We start from the raw sequence: 22,742 nt of genomic DNA, 5'->3' as shown, positions 1-22,742 counted from the left end.
TAAAGTCAGCTTATTTTTAAGGTTGACCCAGAGAGCCAGTTTCTCTGCTTTCCCTGGGAACAGAGGGACTGTGGAGCCCAGCAGGACAGTTTCTGCCCTGTGGCCAATTCCACGGGTCCCCTAGCTGTGGGCACTGTGGGGCTTATAGCTGTGTGGTGGCAGGTGGTGGTGAGAGTGACTGGGAACATGGCGGACATTGTCAAGATTGGGCACGTGCCCCAGCACTGAGGTGCAGGACCCTAAGACGCCTCCGGCTTCCAGACACAGATCAGGAGTAGTTCTCCGCATGATAGGAGCATGAAGTCCAATCCTCTGGAGGCCGCGCTCAGCACTGCGGAAGCCCCGTTCCCGGAGACCATCTCCTTCCTCTGTCTGCCTGCCTGGATCCACCCTGAGCGATACGGCCTCACCAAGCCCCTCACTGGCTCCATCTGCCAGATAGACAAAGGCTTCTGTTTTTAACCACCCACTGCCAGGTGGGGCTGCTGGCAGAGCCAGAAGCAGGTGGCAGAGGATACTCTGAGATCTTAGCAAGCCAGACCCCTGGGGTGCACGTTCCTCCTGCTTGTAGTATTGACAGAAACAGAAGCTGAGAGGTCATTTCCATGGACACAAATGGCTTTTTCCTGGAGGGAATTCAGTGTTTATATATGTATCTTAAGGTAAATGCTTTAAGGTCACAGTGTTTGTCACAGATTGGCACCCTAGGAGCCCGATGTTAAAGCGCTACAGCCAATCACGTGGTTGCTTATGCATGAGATGCTGACGTACACGGCTGTGGTGTAAACGTGCACATGGATGTGTGCACCGCTGCACACCTGGGTGCCTGTTCTGCCTGCCAGAGAGACGCCTCCGTGTTCAGTGTACGGTACGTGTGTTGCATGTGCTGCAGACCTGCATGTACCCTGTGCATGGATCGCATGCCCTTGTGCGTGTCTGGGCAGGGGCTCCCCTAAAGCCACAGGTCTTCATGGTTTCAGCTGCATAAGTTATTCTTCACTTCCCTTCCTAAAAACACAATTGCCTAGTGCTGCTGGCGCAGAGTCAGAATGGCCGCTGCATTTCACCCCCGAGGTGGCTTCCTTCCAGCAGTGGGTGAGTGACCCCGGCGTCCGCACTCTCTGACCCTCCTTGGGATCCTTCTGCACAGAAGGTGCTCCAGAATTCCGAAGAGACGATCTGTCTGTCTGTGGCCTCGTCTGCACCCTCCTGTTTTCACACCCTCCTCCCATGGACAGCAGGAGGCACCCGTTGTTTGGTGTCTGCATTCTTCCTGCCCTTTCTCTGCACCCACAGTAGTTTCTTCCTAAGAGACGAGGAGCAGAGGGGTCCGGCAATGACACTGGGTCCCTTGTCCCAGCGACAATGCACAAATGAGGTCATTAGGTACTGATCCTTTAACTCACTTCTCCTGGACCCCCTAGCAGAACAGGACAGAAATGCCCACCACATGTGAAGATGCTTTTAAACCCAATGGCAGCGGCCTCAGGCTTCATCCCCTGATACAGCGTCTGGGGCCCTTCCTCCGTGGCCCACAGCCCAGTCCTGCGGGAAACGTGGCCATTTCAGTCTGGATAGTCGGTTCTAGGAGGAGTCAGGCAGCTCTGCCTGCCCCTCCGTAGGGGACAAGGCTGGCCAGCCACCCATCCACTGTCCCACTGGGACCAAAAGCATCACGGCAGCACACGAAAAGGGTCTGTAGGGAGATAAGGAGGTTCCCTGGGGCTAGGAATTCCATCGGCCCGAGTTCTATCCAGAGAGCTCGGCCTGCCCCTGCTGCACTTTCTCAGGTCAGAAAACGTGTCTGGTTATCGCCTGCTGAACTGCATTCCTGCCGGGAGCGAGGAAAGGGAAATGAGCCCGCCCTCTTTGCATCTGTGTCCACATGGACACGGACTTTCGTGGAGAAATTATGCATCTGGGTGGTGGCGGCGGTCAGCATGGTGACAGCCTGTGTCTCCAATGCTCTGCCTTGGCAGCTGGCCGGACCAAAGTCCCCAGCCAGTGGGCACGTTTGGAGTGACTGTGTCTGCAGGAGATGAGAAGTGCCCTGCGGAGGGTAGGTCTGGAGTCGCTGTGGGTCCTCGGGAGAACCACACGCTGCCAAGCAAGTGCTTCCTCCTGCTGTCTTGTCCACTAAACTTCAGCGGCACTCACCCCTGTAGCCATAGTCAGGGGTCACTTGAACTTCCTAGTTGGAAGACAGTAGCATCGAGTTGTTGCCAATAGCAACACAGCCATGTCCCTGTTTCCTTGTGTGTTTTGACCTTTGCCTAATTTGGAGCGAACCAGAGCTGAGACGCCAAAGTCCATTTGGAGAGGAGGAGGAGAAAAAGAGGCAGGCCTTCCACAGACTACCGGAAGGCAGGCTACCGAGGGGCCCTGCGAGCGGGTGGCCCAGCTCCGCTCTGCTCCAGAGTCCAACAAGGACTTCCCGCAAGCTGAGTGTAGAAAGAGAGCCTGCCTTGTTCGGTCAGAACTAGAGGAAGGAGACAAGAGACAGCGGGTCGTAAAAGGGGGCATTTCTCCTGCACAATGAGAAAAAGGCAGAAAAGTGGGAATGCAAAACCAGGAAAGGAGGCTGGGGTGTCTGCTGCTGGGCATCGTGCCCCGGGGCAGGGCACAGCTGCTGAGCCTCTGTCACTCCTGGCGTGCCCGCCTGGTGCCAGATTTGTCCCTGCACTGCTGGAGGCCATGAAGGAAGGTCCCCCACCACCTGCCAAAACTAACAGGCTGGGGCTAGCCTTCTCAGAGAGCCTTATAAGTAAAGGGTAGGACAGGAGGCAGAGATGCCAGGAACAGCACCCAGGGAGGGCTCCCCCAAGCTGAGCCGGGACACCCCAGTTTAGGCACTGGGTTCTTCCTGGGGTAAAGCAGCTCTGCCTGCCCTTCCTTAGAAAGGTAAAGATCCCACCTGCTTCTCTCCTCCCTGGAATGGTTGCTATGGCGATCCCAGAGGCATCGGCACCTACAACACAGGGCTCCAAACACAAGTGGTGGCTTTGCCTGGCCTGTCCCACGGACACCACTGATGTGGGGTGGGTGGACGTGGAGGCGTCCTTAGTCCCTGAGTGTTCTCAGCTGCCTCCTTCTAAAAAAGATTTTATTTATTTACTTATTCTTAAAGAGAGTGAAAGGGAGGGAAACACCAGTCAGTTGTCTCTCACATGCCCCCTACTGGGGACCTGGCCCGCAACCCAGGCCTGTGCCCTGATGGGGAGTCGAAAGGGGCAAGCGTTCATTTTGCGGGACGCCGCCCAACCCCCTGAGCCACACCAGTCAGGGCCGTCTCCTCCTTGAGAGAGATGGTCAAGAACAAAGGAGAAGACTCTGAGTCACGAAGGCCAACCCACTCAGCTCTGCCACTGACTAGCTGTGTCCTCATCCGTCCAGTGGGGGACAATGTAACACCTAAGTGGCAAGTGTCTATGAAATGTCTAGCGTGCCTGACGCACAATAGCTGCTCAATGTTCAAGCAATGGCGACTGTTGGTAACTGGTCCTTGGCAGCCAACCTGCGTCCCTGGTGATGAGACCACCCCCACCCTGCCACCACCAAGGTCTGGGTGAGTTGAGTGGAGGACACTTGAGAAGGAGGTACAGGAGATACTGATGCCGCCCCACTGGGCAGGAATAGGAAATTCAAAGAGTAAGTCCCTGGGAGATCAGGGGATAGTCTGGTCCTTTCAAAGTTAGTTCAGACGGGAGGACTGGCAACTCACCTTTTGTAGATTTAAAAAATTTTAAAGGAAAACAAGCCCTGATAGTTGACAATGCAGGCTAGAGTAAGGTGTCCAGACCTGCCGCGGTCCGCGTGATGCTTTCGGAGGACGAGACCGCTGGCAGGTTCCACAGGATGGAAAACCCTGCTTGTTTAGAACACTGTGCTTTATATAAGGGGGTGAGTGTTGCAGAAGAATCCGTTGTTTTTACTTTAATCATAGTTCTTATTTTTAACAAGCTTAACTGTACACAAACTATATATTCTTCAACCAGTGAACTTTTTTATTAATTTAATTTTTACCTATTTCTTGATTTTTTAAATTTGGGTGTTGATTTATGCATGTGCTATCTTACTTTTAAAGAGTCTGAAAAAGAGAATATTTTAAAATCAGATAAAATGCCTTTAACTCCTGAGAGAGATCAGAAAACTCAGCAAGGACCCAGGAGTAATATGGACTCCAAGAGCAGGCCTGGCTGCTGGGCTCCTGCCCCTCCCGGCTGAAGAGTGAGAAAGCCAGGGACAGCCTCGCCCCTCCCGGTGGCGGTGGGTCAGCAACTCGTGGCCCAGAGCAGGTTTTCCCATTTCATCTGCCCACCTTGACTCACAGAATTCAATAGAGGATGACTACAGGTCGAGTTGAAAGGTTTTTTTAAAGTATTCTGTATTAAGTATTTTTCTACCATAGGGGCTGGATCTTTCTGCCAATTCCTGCCAGAGGTTCTCACACCTCTAAACTGTCCCAAGCAAGTGGTGCTCTGTCTCCCATCCATTTTAAACATCATGGGAAAAGGAGATGCTGCAGAATTCCTTAGGCTCCCTCTTGAAATCACTCCTGGTGCCTTCTTCAGTGGAGAAGGGGCACCAGGGGCACCAACCTGCAGGAAAGTCACCCGATGATGTTAGGTCCTTGGCTCCTCCCCCTCCTGCCAAACCCCCATTGGGGCCCTCACCTTCCCACTGGGCTCTCAGGCTCCTCTCAGCAGGTTCCCCCAGAACCGCGATCCTGTGCATTCACGTCCCTTCTGAACTTGAGCACCATCTACTCCTAGATGACCTCCAGTCTCCTTGGGAGGACAGCTCATCTCTGGGGCCTCCCACTTCCTGTCCACTGGGGTCACTCGGGAGCTCTGTTCAGCAAAACAGCATTTTTCACTGGCAAGGATGAAAATGCTTGTGTGTGGGGACAAGGTGGCCATTTGAGTCAACGGAGACCAGAAACAGTGTTCCGTAGGCCCTCGGTTGCGAACTCTAGTTCCTCCGACGAGAGAGCCCAGTTTTCCCTTGTAGTGGAGGGGAAGCGCCGACTTTCTCTAAAAGGCAGCCGGACGGCAGCTGAGTAAGTAAGAAGTGGGGAATTTCAAAGCAAAATATGATAACTAGGATTTTTTCTAATTTTTTTCTTTTGAAGTGTAACTACATGTAGCAAAATGAACACATCCAAAATGTACTGTTCAATGAACCTGACGAATGTATGCACCAGTGGAACCACACCCCGCCACCCACGCCCCACTCCAGTCTGTTTGCCCCTCTCCCCCAGAGGCAACTGCAGGGGGCGATTCCCCTGGCAGTGAGGATGTAGCCTTGCGGGGCCTCAGGTCTGTGACTCCGGTCTTAGGTCATCTGGGCAAATCAAGAGTATCTCATCAGCAGCTCAAATGTCTGTACCCGCATTGACAAGGGTCCTGCCTGAGCCCTTAGGGCTTGGCTCCGCTGCCCCCAATGCGCCACCTGACCCCAGGGCTACTCTCTGAGCCATGGTCCTCCTCCCAGCCAAACAGAGTAGCATCAGTCTCCCAGGTAAGTGGCGGCAGGGCTTGGTAACCTGGATGGTGCATGTTCGTGGATCAGTATCTGCAGGCACAATGCACAGAGCCACAGCATGTTGCTCAGCATGGTGATTTTCCTTAAAGCACTGCCCAAAAGGGAGCTATTCCTTTTGGGCCTTTCCTTTTTTGAAACAAAGGATTCCATGACCACCTTCTTGCAGGCGTCTAGCCGTCAAGAATGGCCACAGAGCGAAAATGATTAGCCAGGGTGGGAATTGAACGTGTGAGTGTTTGTGAGCCCAGCACTGAGCCCATGGTCCATGAAACAGAAGGATCCCAGATTCCACTGGATTCAACTTGGCCAGAGGTCTTGAAGGTGAAAAGCGCTTTGTCTGTAGGCAAAGCTTTGATGTCCCTGGAATGTGCCTTCTGCAGCTCAGTCCTCAATCACCGTGTATTTTTTCACTTGGACAAAGGCCGCCTGCTAATAGCATTTTCCACCACCCTCAGCTGCTTCACGTAGCCAGGCCAAGGCCTCAGTCTGAGCCAGCTGCAGCTCCCTGGCACCATGGTCGGTTCCCAACTGACCGGCAATGGGGATCATCATACATCCAGACCCTGAAAAGACAGCTTCCCCTGTAACTGTGCTAGATGGCAGGCAGAGGCAAAGGCAGGATTACTCCTTCCCTTGCTAGGTGTTTCCTACAGAATCACATAAACTGGAGGCAGAGAGAGGGAAAGATGAGGGAGAGCCCTAGGGGATGTGAGCAGTTCTCCTCTCTGGGCAGGACAGCTAGCTCAGGGGCTCCCAGCAAGCCCCTGGCAGCAGAGGCCTTGGGGCAGCTCATCTCTGAACACAGGTAGCCTCTGCTATCAGATCCCACTCAGATCCCTGGAAACTACAGGAATCGCAGCTCTTCAGAAGGGCAGCAGCTGCTGAGCCAGAGTGATTGCAGGATTTCTTCCCTGAAGCCCAAGGCCAGGCATCTAGCCCTGCCTGCATCCTGCATGAGTAACCGCCTTCCAGCCTCACCCGGGAGGTCACTGCAGAGAAGACAGATTGCAGCTGGGCTGAACTGAGCCCCCACCACCACCACCACCAGCCGACGGAACCCTTGTGACCTCCTTTAGTAGCAACTGGCATTTGGTAAATGTGTGAGCACAGGAGTGGGGAAAGGCAGAGAGAAGTGCCAGAGAGCACCACCTGGACTGCTGAGAGGGTGGAACCACCTCGGGGCCTGTTCTCTGGGTTGGTCATCGGCAGCCCCTGCCCCTACCCCTGAAGTCTGGAGAAATAGAAGCAGCGGAGGGGAGGGGAGGGGAGGGGAGGGGAGGGGCAGGACTGATGGGCTGGCCGCTGGTCCTCCTCTGAGCCAGGGCAGTGAGGCTGAGCTCCAGGGTTTAGGCAGGAAGAGATTAATTAGAGCCTCCAAGCCCAGCCCACTCTATAGAACTGGGAGGTATGGAGGATGGAGGAACCTCAGGGTCAGATTCAGCCGAAACAAATAGATAGTAACACAAATCTCCAGAAATGGAGCCTCCAGTCTCCCTCACCCCACAGCCCCCTCTCCAGCCCAAATGACCTCACTAATGAGGAAGAAGCTGTAATGAGGGCTTGGATGCCTGGTAAGCCTCACCTTCTTTGTCTCTGGGCTTTTAACATACCATTGGACAGACTGTTATGCAGAAGCGTTAGTGATTATTTTTTCACATTCACCAGCTGAATCAGAGCCCCAAATGCTGTGGATGGCAAGACTGGAATCTATGTATTTGGGGACATAATGTGTAGTTTGTGGGCCTGGGGGAGGAGGGCTGGCAGTGCCAGGGGAAGGGGAGCTGGCATTTGGTGTGTGGTTACCGCCGCGACGAGGCACACCAAGGGGAAAGTGAAAGTCCTTGGTACCTTTCCTTGAGCCGGGATGGACACCGGCACCCGGGGTGGAGGAGGTTCGTCAGAGTTCTCGGCCACGGGGTCCCTAGACTCATCAGCACCACATTTCCCCAGAGAGGACCCCTGCAACACACACACACAACACACACACACACAGACAGCCATGCTTTCTGCCTTCAGGCCTGCTTTGAGAAGGCACAGTCCCAGGTGAGCCCGCTGAATGACAAATGCCTGGAGCACCGTCTAAGAAAGGGCAGTCAAGGACAGTGCCAGCTGAGTGTACCCAAGAATCCAGGGCTGGCGGAGCCCTTGAAGGTCAGCCTCTGCCCTCTGAGAGCTCCCGAGGCACCCAGCCCACTCTCCACGGAGGAGAGCACTGTGGCTGCCCTGCTTCTCGTGATTGGCAAAGACTGGCACTGCCAGTGGCCTCTAGGAATTTTTTTAAATCTGATTTAAAAATCCTTGGCTTAGTATAAATGTATCCTGCTGCAGGCTAAGTTTAGTATATTTGGAGATTTGGATGAGGTTGGTGAAGGGGAGTTTGTGTGTGTGTGTGTTTTAAGGTGGGGAGAAAAAAATGAAGTTTGTCTCACTCATGAAAACGAGGGGTGAAAGTGATGAGGTGAAAAAAAGAAAGAAAGGGGGGAAAGCGGGAGGAGGAAGACACAGACTTCCGGCCGCCCCTGAGAGCAGTTCCAGGTCTGGACAAGCTCCATCCAGGCCATCAGAATTCTGAGTCGGGCGGCCACGTCCCTCCATGGAGCACTAAGCCAGATGACATGTTGTCCTGCATCCCGCAAAAGCACAACCCATGGCGTCCGTTGGTTAGATATGCCCATTATCCATCAATTCATCAATCAGCAGGTTTATTGAGTACCCCACCAGGCTTCACAAGCCTGATCAATTTTTTTAATTACATCCAGCCTACAGGCAGCCAAGCCCAGTACACAAGTGGAGGCCTCACACCCCACTCACTTGGAAATGAACATGAGGAACTGCTGGCCCTTGTAAGCACGGCCGCCCACGCTGCCGAGCCGCTGTGCGCTGCCCTTTGCGGATGGCAGGGGTGTCACTGACCCCCTGTCAATAACAGGATGGGTTCTGAGCGTTTTCTCAGACACAGCGACCCAGCCCCCCTCCCCACTCGCCCCGCCCCATCTGATGCTGTGATTTCTGGAGAGGGGCTGGGAGCGGACGCAGCTACCTCTTCCCAGGCACGTGAACACTCGGCCTCTCCCAGGCCCTCTGTCCCTCGTGCACCAGGCCTTGAAGTCCAGGTCGTTGTCCTCGCAGGAAGAACTGCCACCTGGGCAGTAAGGGAAGGGCATGTAGCATTCCTGAGGGGGAGGCCCTGGGCGCCGCAGAGCGAGAGCCAAGAGCATAGGAGATGGCCCCCACTGTCCGGGGCCCACGGTGGCACCCGTTCACCTGTTTCCTGATCTGCGGTGAATCCCACTTTCATTGTCCAGAACTGGGTCATCACGAGGACCCAAAGCCTGCGCATCTCTCCTGCATTTTAAACAGTATTCCTAGGTCTTCTGCTAGTTCATTCATTAGTGTCTCATCACCAGATGCTTAGCCAGCATCTATCTGGGTCAGCCCACCCTCCCTGATCTTGCTACTCCCAACCTACCTTTTCCTTCCTGGCTTGAATAAAATCAAGTTCAGGGACAGCCCACAGGCATTAAGAGACTCTCTGCCTGAGAGCTGAAATGCCTGGTGTGAGGTGAGTAAAATTCCCACCCACCCCAAAAGAGTACAAGCCGCCCGCCTCCCTCCCTAACCTGCCCCAGACTCCAGGTTGTTCCACCTGTCTCCAGGTTGCAGTCCCAAACCCAGAGACCAAAGGGGTCAGTTTGCTACGTCGTTTGGCCTCCACGGCTCAGGCCACAATTAATCACCTACCTGGTTCTCTGTCTCTGTCCCTCTGTGTGTGTGTGCACCTGTGCGTGCCTCTCTGTCGCCTGTCTCTGCAGGGAAAGTCGCTGGCGGGCAAGCGCCTCACGGGACTGATGCAGTCCTCCTGACCGTTCCCACCGCAGGCCCGGGGCCGGGGCTCGAGGACCACGAGGGCAGGAGGCGGCGCTCCACATCCGTGGACAGAGTGTCCTTACGGGGCGATTCGGTCACTGTGAAAGAGAAAGAGTGAGGGCAATGGAGGGCGACCACGGGGAGACCTGGTGGGTGAACAGGGGGACCTGAGAGAAAGGCCACAGAGCAAGGGGTCAGCCCAGTAGAGGCCCCTGTTTACAACCCTCCTGTGCTTGTACAATTGTGCGCCGACACCCCATTTTCTAAAAGGTCCTCGTCCCTAACTCATTCAGAGGAGAACATCTTGTGGGGTGTTGTGACTGTCACTTGAGATATATTCTCATCATCACTCCTCCCACTGTCTGGGGGATGTTGCCATCCAGCAAACACAAGAAGGACCAGCTGGCCCTGAGCACAGCCTGTGTTACGCCCCCTCCCCCACTGTCTCTCTGGTGCACCCTCAGCACCCACCATAGTTATAGCCACTGTGTCCTCATCGCCTCCTGCCTCCCCCATCTTTGTGGCCACCTGCCCTCACACGGCCCGTCCCAATCACGTGGTCCTCAGCACTGAGCGACCTCCGGGTTGGCTGCACTGCGAGTTCTTTCAGCCCCGTTAAATATGCCTGTGATCCACCAGTTCATCCATCCGCAGACTTCTGACGAGGTGTCCACGGGGGTACCACTGCCCTCTGGTTTTGACAAATGTCTCAAGGGTCCAACGCTAGAAGAAACACCAGTGTAGATGAAAGAGCTCGTGGTTTGACCGATTCTGACCATCTCTTTGAAAAAATTCATGATCTCTTAATTTATTGTTTCTGCCCCTTTTCCTTGGTTTGTTCCCTCATGTTTTACTCAAAATAAACATGGCCATGAACTCAGGGGCCCTTGGGATCCTCTCCTCCAGCAGCCCCAGGTGGAAGCTGGGAGGGTTCCCAGCACGGGGGGTGTGGGATCACAGGGCTGGCAGCCCCCACAGGATGGGCATGGCCAGGCTCCTGCTGGGCCAGGTCTCAGTGCTGTGTGAAGCTGGAGGACAATCTGCTACAGAGAGCCTAGGCCAAGGCCAGATGGACCCCTGATGGCCCAGCAAAGTCACCCGCTAAGCAATGCCAGGCATCCAGGGGAAAAAAGCAGACAGAAAGCAACACCCGCAAAAACCTGAAAAAGATCTACTACACTCCCTTGTGTGTCAAAATGCCCACCTGCCCACTTGGTTGTGAGGTAATGTATGTAGAGCACTGAGTCAGGTGCCTGGTGCATAGTAGGTCCTTAGCAAAATGGTAGCCCTTGCTCTCATCATTGTCATCACCATGTGACTCCCGGGGGCCCACGGACAGAGCAGTGTTAAGCAACGTGGTTTTGAATTCAGACACTGACTCCCCACCTGCTATGACTGTCCTCCTTTGATCTATTTTTGGCCACAGGTGAGAAATCTCCCTGGGGACTGTATAACCAGTAAACACATAAGCAAAACATCGATCACTAGTATTTCTTCACTCCTTAGGCAAATGCACCACTGGCGACCAAAGGCACACGTGCTCCTTTGCAGACCCGGCCTCCAGGGTGCTCCCATGACCACCTTTCCAGCCCCCCACCCTAAGCCATGTGGTATGTCTGACGCTTACCGAGCCCTGTCCCCAGGGCCCCAGCCTTTCAGTCAGCACAGTGGAGCCCCTGTGGGCTTTAGAAGTCTTGGTTAGGGTTATACCCTTGTGGGTTCTTGACCACCATGCCTCAGTATCCCCCACTGGCAATAGTTGCTCTCTCTGTGAAGTACAAACTAGAATGACACACGCTGAGTCCTCAGAGTGTCTCCAAAGGCGGTGTTATCCACCCAGATTCCACACAACCTCAGCTCAGAGCCTGGCTCCTGGCAGACATGAGATGATGACTAAAATGAGGTCCTGCCCCCATGTCACGGGGTCTTTTGAGCCCTCCTCCCTTCCCCCCCCCCTTTTTGTCTCATTTCACACAGGCCTCCTGTTTCAGAACCAAATCACAGCTAAGGCTCCTCAGCACCCAACGCAGCCCAAAGGAGGCTCCTCCCTTCCAGGGGTCCCCAGGCTGTGCTGACGTCAAGGCGTAGGGTGTGTGGACAAAGGAAGTTCCGGAGTAGCAGGGGCCTCTCTGCCACCCATTGTCCAGGGCAAGCGCCCAGATGCCTCCTGCTCTCCCCGGTAGCTGCAGACAGGACAGGACTGGCACCCCCAGCCCTGTCCCTGGCCCCGGACTGCTGTTCCTGAGTGAGGCTGGCCTGAGACCTGGCCCACCTAAAGCCAGTGGACAACAGTCTTGAGACAGAGCTTTCTAACACAACTTTCGACAACTTTCTAACGCCTCTGGGGACATCCAGAGGAGAGGGCCAGCCAGCGGGCTCAGTAGCATTAAGGTCACTTCAGATGGATCTGAACCCAGAGCAATAACCCCCTCACCTCACCTCCCGACCAGGCACACTCAGTCCTGTGACCCCCTCCATGTGCTGCTAGTAGATCACGTCACCAGTGAAGGGTGCCGTGGAGTTGCTCTGCCCAAGTTGGCCGGTCCGGGGTCGGTCTACTATGCAGGACCTAGAATGAAAATACACTTGGAAAATCTGGTCTTGACCAGTTCCTCATCGGCTTGGTCTGCATAGCCAAAAATTCAGACCAGATTAGACTTTTGAAGGCAGTTCTGCAACAAATCATGTTCCCCTGCCTCTAGAAGCTTCCTTAGCTCCCCTGCCTGGGCACAGCCTCTGGGTCCACAACCCTTCCCACTCTAGGCTCACAGGGCAAATATGTTGGCAGTCCCACAGCCAAAGCATCAGGACAGCCTCAGAAGCAACTACCACCCATCAGGACAGACACACAGACACCAGGCATCGGGCATATGCCTCCATGGGAAGAGGAAAACTTGTAGGCTGACACATGTAAATGCCCAGCGGCAGCCAAAGGACCTCCCTGCACAGCAGGAACTCCCTGGGCTGGGGAGAGGGCTTCTGCCCTTCCAGAAAGGGATGCTTTGGTCTTCTGGAAAGGTATCACCCTGCCCCAGGAACCCAGCAGGGCCCAGTCCCCCCGTGCAGTCGCTGGCTGTGCTCCAGGCCCACCACTGCTGAGGTCAGGGACGGGGCAGCACCCAGGAGATTACCCTCGCCACCCTGAGTTGCTTCTTGGACCAGTGAACAGCTGGGGACATGCTCTGGGGGCGTTTCTCCTGGCAGGATTGCTAGTGTATTCAAACTACCTCACCGACAGGACACTGAACGGGGAGCCTGCCACCCATCTGGCCCCTGGGCTGGTTGTAGAAGTGGCTGTTTTTCCTAAAATGCTCCCTTCCCATTGTGCTCCAAATGCATGGACTTCAAAAGCCAGCACTAGGAAACCTTTCCAGAAGCTGGAAAGGATTGTAGGCTGTTGGTGTGTAGGTTTTGCAAAGTGTATTGGAGGGAGGTGTTCCAGAAAGGTCCAGGAGCTAGAAAGCCCTGGAGTGGAGGAGGTGACATGCCACCTGCCTCCAAGGGGCTGGCCGAGTTGAGTATGTAGCAAGGACCATGTGTGGCACAGTCTAACAGTGGCCAAATGAACCCCTGACTACTCACCATGGCACCCTCTGAAGAAAAGCCTGTGCTCATGTAACCATGGTAACAGCAGACGCCAGCAGCCTACTCATCAGTACCACCCAGTGATAGACATTCCCTGGGCACAACCCAGGGGCCCTAAAGTAGCAAAGTAGCAAATGTAGCAATAAGAGGCCAGGGCCATAGAGGGATAGAGTCCAAATGACCCGGCCTCAGCCCCCTTCCCAACCCGAGGAGGGTTCAGAGTCAGGGGCTGTCAGCTGTCCGGGGAGGGAGGCCCTGCTCCATGCCCGGGGCTCCTGGTCCGTATTCTCCGCCCACTCACCGCATGATCACGGACACGTCGGAATGGCCTTCTCATAGTGCATGTGGTTCTCATTAGTTTATTTTTCTGGAATTTGGTGATTGGATCCCAGAACCAAACATGCTGGTACAGTCTAAAAATAAATGACTTGAACCCACTATAATGCAGCTACCTGTGTGGCTTCTTGGTTTGGGGGTTCACTGGGCAGGATGTACCTGAAAATTTACACACACCCCTACTCCTCACCCTGCCCCATTAACGCATGCACGCATGCACACACAGCCTGGGAGTGAGGGGCATGGCTCCCAGGCAGGATGCTGCACGGCTCAGGAAAGCCGGACCTCTGGTACAAAGCACTGCTCCTGGGAGGTTGAGACGGTTGTACCACTGGAAGGCTGAGGCCCCTGTCAGGGGGGATCCTTGGCTGAGGGGGGTCCTTGGCTGAGCGGTCTCTGTGGTTCTGTGCATAACCACAAAACCAAGTGGCCTGACAAACAGCAGCAGTGGCCAGGCACCACTGTTAAATAAAGTCCCACGACTGACATCTGTTGCATGTAGACTGTGCTCCTTCTATGGAATCTCAGTTTCCCAAGCAACAGACAGTCTCATCTCCCACTAATGCCAAAGCAGTGGGACTTGGAGAGCCTGGAAGTCAGGTTGACCAGAGGAGGAGGAGAACACGATGAAAAGAAACTATGATACTGTGATCCTATTAACAGTGCGGCTGGCACCTGGCAGCTCACTTCAGTGTCAGAAATCTTGCTCCTAAATGTAGAAATGATCTCAGAGGCAGGGGAATGGGTCTTCAGTCACATTAGCATGGAAGGGAATGTGTCTACCAACCCCTGGACCAACTCCTAGACTTCCTGGCCCACAAGGTCAACACCATGATCACACCTATAACAGCACCTGAAATGTCAGGTCTATAGCATACCCCACTGCCATGCCCTGGCCCACCACAAAAAAAAAAAAACATGCTCCCATCTCCCTTGATCATGGCCATGACCTCCAGGGAACCTGGAACTCCTCCTACCCCACCGAGCCATCTGGCTTATTTCCAGAATCTTTGTTTAGCAAGCCGTCACTGTGTACGTGCACGATCCTGATGAGCACCAAGAACAGAGATCTGCTTCGGGTCCAGGGTGGATGTGGGGACTGGAGGCTCCCAGTTATAACACTAAAAGCTATGCCCTTCCAAAACTGTCTGAGATCCACCCTTACTGCCTCCTCTCCCCTCACATGCTTTAGGGGACATCTAGCATAAAGAGCATTGTCTGTCCCTTCCCTTGGTGCCAGCTTCCGATGGCTCATTGGTCCCAGCCTCCAACAGACCATCAGGGCCTCTGATGTGTGTCTCTGATCCTAGCTAGGACTTTTCCCGGGATGTGGCACCTCCAAACTCTGTGGCTTAGAGAAGCATCCAAGAAGCCCTAGGAAGGACATGTCCCTCCTGCACCACAGACCTCTGTTGACATGCTTTCCCTCAACCTCTCGTCCTGAGCAGAAGCCCCCACATGAACTCCCAGCCCCCCTCTTTGGGACTTTCCTTAGTGCCTCCAATGGGGATTACAGGGTCTGTCCCAGACACCACACATGGAGAGGCAGGTCTGCCTGGCCCAGGAGAGGCTTTGGGATCTAGCTTGTTTAAAGAAGCCTGGGGTAGGAGTGTCACTGGACTTGACCTCCATCTGGAACAAAGCTCCTGCTATGCTCCTTCTGCCTTAAAAACATGGGCTCCATCTTCTCAGAGCCTTGGAACTTGCCCAGCCAGGACTGGCTTATTTCAACTGACAAAAAACAGTTCCTGATTGAGAGGCTGAGCTGCACATCTCAGTTGAGCATGAATTTCCTCATTTGTAAAACAATAAAACGTTGAAATCTTAAGGTGGTTGCGAATTACTACAGAGAGCCTAGCCTGTGCCCGGCATAAAGTGTGTGCTTGTGGAACAGGTGCTGGGACTCGCTGTTGCTGCCCCCTGAGAGAGGCACTGAGCAGTTACGAAGGTGGAACACGTTTGCGAATCTCCACTGGGCAGCTCGCCCCATGGCAACCCTGCATGCAAGTGGGAGGTGGTGGGCTTTGTCTGGGCCATAGCTGCCTCTCTTGCTGTGACAAACTCCTTGCTTTCTTCTTCCCAGCTGGGGCCCAGTTTCCTTACTGTCTGTCACTTCCGGCCTCAATCAATAATCTTGCATTAGGCTCAGTAAATAGCAGAACAGAAGGCGGGGGCTCCTCCTCCAGGTCCTGCAAGGAAAACGGAAGTCTGTGCTGTCCCTCTAGATCCCCACTTGTCTGACAGCCTCCATGGCCGCTTCACTGGGATCTGGATTCTGAGCTCTTGTTCAAAAACTTTCCAGTTCAGGCCAATAACCCAGACCCTGTGCCTGGGATGAGGGGCCTCTCAGGACCTCTAGCACACACACAGACTCATGTGTGCCTTGTTCCTAAAGTGGCTGGCCAAGGTAATAAAGCTTATTTAACCTCCTTCTCCCACCACATTATGGAAGCTCTTTTGGGTTGAGAGGACTAAGAGGAATCAAGGAAGGAAAGTTTCAAAATGAGACAAGGCCCTGGATACGCAGAGTCTGGCAAAAACAATGCCTGCTTGAGTGTGGTTGGTAGGGCAATAATATGGGGGTAATGATTTACAGTTTTAATTTGTACATTTCACCTACAATGTCATATGGTGAGCTTGAGTGTGATATTGTTACATTACAGAACTACATGCTTATGATTTTCTGATAAAAGAGTTTGTAATAAAAAGGGGCGTTATTTGTGCTGGTCCCTGTATCTCTTCCTGCATATCCTGCCCGTGACCACAGTCACTCCCTCAGGAGAGAATATCAGCGCTGAGAGGGACTGCAGGGGTTTTTCCAATAGTGACTGTGTGTGTTTACATTTTGTTTGCTTAGTGAGCCATAATTTACATATAGGAGAATTCACCCTTTTTGGATATAGTATCATGAATTTTGACCAACTTATACCAAAAATTAAGGTGGGGAGTAATTCTATCATCCCTAAGTTATTTGGTGCCTCTTTGTGGTTAATCCCCTCATCCCACACTCCTGTTCCAGACAGTCATTGGACTGTTTTCTGACCCTATCATTGTGTCTTTTACAAAAAGTCACATAAAGGGAATCATACAATATATGGCCTTGTGAGCCCGGCCTCTCACACTTAGCACAGGGCACATTGTTGCCTATGTCGGCAGTACATGTCTCAAAGGTTTGCTTTTATACATAATCGAGGGCCAGGGGGAAGGAGGAGAAGAGGTGGAGGAACAGGGCCTAAAGGCCAGGTCCCCATGACCACCCACTCTTCAGGCCTATGGGCCCCAATTTCTTTCATAAAAATCACTTTTTAACTGCCCCCAAACCCATAAACCCCTGTTTGAGAAAGCACACAATCACAGAATCGGCACATTGGGAAAAAAGGCATTATTATTCGTCCTACAGAACCTACTTCTGGGAAACAGGGAAGCAATGGTGCATATCGGAGTGAAGCGTTATTTATTCCGTTAGCAAGCAGGGCTTCGTAGACCCCTGCCAATAACTCTAGAGTTCTCCCATGCTCTCTCCAAATAGATCAGCATGGAATAATGAAGCATTCAAAGCTACCTGGAAGCAAAGTGCTGGAACAGACCCGGGGACACAGGGATCTAGGTGGCGTGGTGCAGCCCTGACAACCAGGCCAAGTGGAGGGTTCACCCTGGGGGTTCCCTCAGCTAGAGGTCTCAAAATCCAGAAGTTGCAAATAAACAGAGTTTCTGTAAACTCATAAATTTAAAGATATGTAGTTCATTTCAATCCATCACATTTATTTTCTTTATTGATGGCCAAAGGGTTCCAATCTGGGCCACTAAGAACCTCTACAAGTTGGCTCCTGAGTTTTTTAGACATGACTTTGGTAGGCTTTGATAGCTTCATTGCTATCTGGTATGGCAAGATGCTGTAGAATCATCTCATGTTTGCTCTCTGATCCCTACGTTCCAAGTGAGTGAAAGTTTAAAGAATGCTTTGCAATAAGATCTGTGTTTCTGTGATAGACTTTGTCTGTGGAAACTGAGTGCCTGAAAATGCTACAGTCTCCAGGGGTGTCCAGCCGCAGGCTGCACGTGGCCTAGGATGGCTATGAATGAGACCCAACACAAAATCGTAAACTTACTGAAACCTTATGAGATTATTTTGTGACTACATGTCACTGTGTATTGAATGTGTGGCCCAAGACAACTCTTCTTCTTCCAGTGTGGCCCAGAGATGCCAAAAGGTTGAACACCCCTACTAGACTATAATTGAAAATTCCTTTAATAATCAACTAGCCTTAGAGACTTTGCTCTACAGACTGAAAAAGAGAGGCCCAGAAATAACAAGTGACTTACATAAAGTTATACAGGAATAGTTATACTATTCCTGTGTAACAGGAATAGTTACACAGTTATACTGTGGCGGTATAAACTTTAAAGACTGGGTCACCTGAATCCTGATCTTTCGTGATTCCCTCAGCCCTACTCTCTGTGTGTATCCTCGGCCCATCTAGTGAAGCCCTTCCACTCAAGCCACATCCCAGCCTTCACTGTGTGTGCTGCAAGGTGGGAAATCCCAATTTCAAAACCCACTATAAAGCTACAATTATTGGGGTAGTACAAGAATAGGCCAACAGACCAATGAAATATATTCGAGAGTCTAAAACTAAATCCATACATTTATGATCAATTAATTTTTCACAAGATTACCAAAGGAAATTCAATGGGGACAAGAACTGTCTTACAACAAATGGTGCTGGAAACTAAATGAAATTGAAGTTAAAAGAGTAAAGTTGGACCCCTACCTCACACCATATACAAAACTTAACTCAAAATGGATCAAAGATACTAATACTATAAAATCCATAGGAGAAAATATATAGATAAATCTTCATGTTCTTGGATATAACAAAAATACAAGCAACAAGAAAAATAGATAAAATAAATTTTATCAAAATTTAAAACTTTTGTGCTTCAAAGGACACCATCGAGAAAGTGAAAAAACAACCTTCAGATTGAGAGAAAACATTTGAGAAGTATATAACTGACAGGTACTCAAATCTGCAACACAGTGTATAGAGAAGGCTTAAAACTCAGTAGGGTCAAGACGGTAGCATAAGTAAATGTTGTACTCGCATCCTGTCACGACCACATCAAAATTGCAACTACACTATGAAACAACCATCATTCTGAACTGCCTGAAATCCAGCTGAATCGAAGTCCTACAACTAAAAATATTTCAAAAGCCACATGGAGACTGGCAGGAGGGGCAAGACAAGTAAAACAGGCTGCTCCCACACCCAGTATGGTACATAAAAATGGGGAGGGATATCTTGGCTACGAAGGTCCTCCTTGAGGAGTGAGGAGTTCCCAGCCCCATACCAGGCCCCCCAGCCCAGGGTTCTAGTGCCAGGAAGAGAAGTCCCCGTAAATTCTGGCTGTGAAAACCAGCGGGGATTGTGGCTGAGTGAGATGGAGGACTGTAGAGTCCCAGACAGTTCTTCTTAAAGGTCCACACTCAGACTTACTGGAACTCACTTCGTCTGAGCTCCAGTGCTGGGGAAGGAGCTCAAAAGGCACCAGGGACATACCAGAAGAAAATGAGTTGTCTGGCATCAAGGCAAGAGCTGGAAATGCAGCTTTCTCCCAGAAAGAAGTGCTGGTGAAGGCCATTTTTCCTTTTCTGAGTCTTCACCCCCACAGAGCCTACAGGTAGGCACCATATCTGAGTCTCCATCAACCTGGCTATCACTGTTCGCCCTACCCTGGTGATTCCCTGAGACCCTTCCCCACCCAACGGGCAGGCCCACCCAAGCTTCTTTCAGTGGCTGCTATATACAAATGACTTCTCTTGACTCATGCTTCTGATTTTCCTAAAATCTCTCAAAGAAGCAGCATCTGGCCTCAGCATACCCTGCACCTCTCCCTATGTGGCCCCAGGCCTAGCACTAGCTACAGTCACACTTGGTTCATAGCTTGGCCTTACCTAGGCACCTCCAAGCCCAGCATAAGTAGCAGCCATTTGCAGATTGTTTTGTAGCTCATGCTAGGTGGTCCCAGGCAGAACACAGGCAGAGGCTGACCTTAGTCTGCGCCTCCTGGAAGGCCCCAGATCCAGCACACCTGGTAGACAGCTTCAGACCTCGTCAAAGCACCACCCAACAACTTCCACAAGCAATACACTCCTGGGGTGGACTCAGGGGGCACCAGAGTCCTGCTGAAGTAAGTCCTGCTCTGTGGGGTGGGCCTCTGCACAGCTGATCCTCCATAGTGGTCAGTGATCACAGCTAGTCCTTATAGCTGATTATCCTGAGGGTAAATCTCTCTCAGTAATGTGCCAACAGTAATCAAGGCGAAACCACACTAGAGGGTGTACCCCGCACCATTAGGGAGTGGGGGATGCTTCTTGAGTGCCCAGCTCAGGTGAATAAGGAAGCTGTGCCACTAAACCCTACAGGACTCCTGCTACATAACGCCACTCTACCAAGCCCAGGGGCTGTAGCAGCTCTACCTAATATGGAGAAGCAAACACAGGGAGGCTACCAAAATGAAGAGACAAAGAAACGTGTTTCAAAGGAAAGAAAAGAGACTTCCGCCAAGATGGAGGCATAGCTGGAAACACTGTGCCTTCTCCCACAACCAAGTTTGAATACAACAAAGGTTTAGTAAACAAAGACACAGCCAAAGAACAGAAAACCAAACTATACGGAAGTCCAACAACAATGAACCGTTCAACTGGGATGGTAAGAGGGGCGGAGCCAGCAGCAGAGCAGGGTCGGGCAGGAAGGATCCCCCGACCCAGGTGCACAGGCAGTTGGGGTAGCATCACGGACCCAGTGAGGGTGCGGGGCAGGCTGATCAAGGTCACACATCGCGCCGGACCAGGCGGCCCCGACGGCGGGAGGAGGCAGAGGAGACCACCATTGATTTCCTTTGACCCCACCCCCACATACAGGGTCACAACCCTGTGACTGAGTTGCCCCACCCTGGTGAACACCTAGGACTCCGCTCCTCATACGTAACAGGCACAGACAGTCCAAAATATGGCTCAAGAAGAACTCACAGTCCCAAAGCCGATAACTCTAAGGGACCGAGAAATAGCAAACCTCCCAGATGCACAGTTCAAAATACTAGTGATCAGGATGCTCACAAAACTGGTTGATTTTAGTCACAAATTAGAGGAACATATGAAGGCTAAACTAATTGAAATGAAGGGAAATGCACAGGAAACCAATAGTGATGGAAAGGAAACTGGGGCTCAAATCAATGGAATGGACCAGAAGGAAGACCAAAACATCCAACCAGAAAAGAATAAAGAAACAAGAATTCAAAAAAATGAGGAGAGGCTTAGGAACCTTCAGGATATCTTTAAACGTTCCAACATCCGGATTATAGGGGTACCAGAAAGGGAAAAGAAACAGCCATAAGTGGAAAACATATTTGAACAAATAATAAAGGAGAACTTCCCCAGTCTGGCAAAGGAAACAGACTTCCAGGAAATCCAGGAAGCTCAGAGAGTGCCAAAGAAGTGGGACCCAAGAAGGAACACACCAAGGCACATCATAATTACATTAGCCAAGATTAAAATGAAGGAGAGAATCCTAGAAGCAGCAAGAGATAAGGGGACAGTCACCTACAAAGGAGTTCCCATCAGACTGTCAGCGGATTTCTCAAAAGAGACCTTACAGGCAAGAAGGGGCTGGAAAGAAGTATTCCAAGTCATGAAATCCAAAGACCTACAGCCAAGATTGCTTTATCCAGCAAAGCTTTCATTTAGAATGGAAGGACAGATAAAGTGCTTCTCAGATAAGGTGAAATTCAAGGAGTTCATCATCACCAAGCCCTTATTATATGAAATGCTAAAGGAACTTATATAAGAAAAAAAAAGATGAAAAATATGAACAGTGAAAGGACAGCAAAATCATAGTTATCAACAACCACACCTAAAACACAAGCAAACCAAGAGGACAGCTAGATCAGGAGCAGAAACATAGAAATGAAGATCACATGGAGGGTTAGCAACAGGGGAGTGGGAGGAGGAGAAGGAGGGAGAAGGTACAGAAAATAGCATAGACTAGTAGGGGAAATATAGAATCTAAAGAACTGGAAACACGTGGTCATAAACTAAAGAGGGGGAATGGTGGGGGGGTGTGCAGGATGGAGGGGAATGAAGGGGGGAATAGAACAACAAATGTAATGGTATAATCAATAAAATATATTTTTTAAAAAAGGAAAGAAAAGAGCCCAGAAAAAGAACAAAATGGAGACAAGCAATCTACTAAATGTAGAGTTCAAAACACTACTTATAAGAATGTTCAGTGGCCTGAGGGAATGAGTAGATAAACTCAGTGAGAACTTCCACAAAGAGGTAGGAAACAAAGAAGTGCAACTAGAAAGAACCAGTCAGAAAGGAAGAATACATTTACTGAAATGAAGAATACTTCATAGGGAGTAAACAGTAGAGGAGGTGAAGCTGAGACTCAAATCAGAGATTTGGATTATAAGGAAGCAAAAAGCACCCTATCAGAACAGCAACAAGAAAAAGAATTTGAAAAAGTAAGAATAGTATAAGGATCCTCTGAGACAACTACCAACATTCACATAGTGGGGGTGCCAGAAGAAGACGACAGAGGATAAGAAATTGAAAACTTAGTTGAAAAAATAATGACAGAAAACTCTAACCTGGGGAAGGAAATAGACATACAAGTCTAAGAAGTAGAGTCTCAAACAAGATGAACCCAAAGAGGCCCATTTGCAAAAATGTGGCTGGATCTTGAGAACATTATGCTGATTGAAATAAGTCAGACAGAGAAAGACAAATATACTATATGATCTCTCTTATGTGGAATTTAAAAAACCAAACTCACAGGAACAGAAAACAGATTGGTAGCTGCCAGAGGCAGGGGTCTGGGTAAGGAAAATGGGTGAAGATTGTCTAAAAGCTGTAAACTTCTACTTGTACAATAAATCAGTTCTGGGGATCTAATTCACAGCATAGAGACTATAGTTAACAATACTGTATTGTATATTTGAAAGTTACTAAGAAATCTTAAAAGTTGTCATTACAAGAAAAAATTATAACTATGTAAGATGACAGATGTTAAGTGAACATCTTGTGGTAGTTATTTCACTATGCATCCAATCATAATGTGGCACACTTTAAGTTAATACAGTGTACATGTCAATAAAATCTCAATAAAACTGTGAGGGGGGAGTAATCCTAAGTGATTCTGATACAGAATCAGATGGGAACCAATGGGCTAGATGCTTCCTATCATTCTTTTCAGCCCGATAACATGGAAGGCAGCTATGCTCACCACTATCCCACCAACACTCACATGCCTGATACCTGCATGGGAAGAGAGTTTGAAGTCCAGAAAAAGCCCTACCCATATCCTTTCCAACCAAAATGCTCACCTCCGTTGTCCACAGGGCAAAGGTCT

At 50.9% G+C, this 22,742-nt stretch overlaps 1 protein-coding gene and 1 long non-coding RNA gene across 5 annotated transcripts in view; one reads left to right on the top strand and one right to left on the bottom strand.

Moving 5' to 3' along the window:
* RGS6 (regulator of G protein signaling 6) overlaps positions 1–9,789 on the top strand; it is a 478,446-nt gene extending 468,657 nt beyond the window's left edge. For 3 of the 4 annotated variants that reach the window (XM_037031642.1, XM_037031641.1, XM_037031644.1), the window contains one exon: positions 9,357–9,789. In XM_037031642.1, the coding sequence (XP_036887537.1) occupies positions 9,357–9,407 (51 nt within the window). In that variant the 3' untranslated portion in view covers positions 9,408–9,789. Of the gene's footprint in view, positions 1–1,028; positions 1,096–9,356 lie in introns of all 4 variants that reach the window. The other variant, XM_037031645.1, reaches the window with a different exon arrangement.
* A 1,813-nt stretch (positions 9,790–11,602) lies between these two features.
* On the bottom strand, positions 11,603–22,048 carry LOC118976898 (uncharacterized). The gene is made up of 3 exons (XR_005064370.1): positions 22,038–22,048; positions 16,985–16,996; positions 11,603–11,683 (listed from the first exon to the last, which is right to left on the bottom strand). It is a non-coding gene; the product is annotated as an uncharacterized LOC118976898 (long non-coding RNA).
* Positions 22,049–22,742: the final 694 nt, after the last annotated feature.

Source organism: Sturnira hondurensis, unplaced genomic scaffold (assembly GCF_014824575.4).
Source record: "Sturnira hondurensis isolate 20B ecotype Veracruz unplaced genomic scaffold, ASM1482457v3 Scaffold0021143, whole genome shotgun sequence".
Classification (NCBI taxonomy): Eukaryota; Metazoa; Chordata; class Mammalia; order Chiroptera; family Phyllostomidae; genus Sturnira; species Sturnira hondurensis.
Note: the sequence above shows the minus strand (reverse complement) of the source record. Positions and strands in the feature narration are given on the sequence as shown.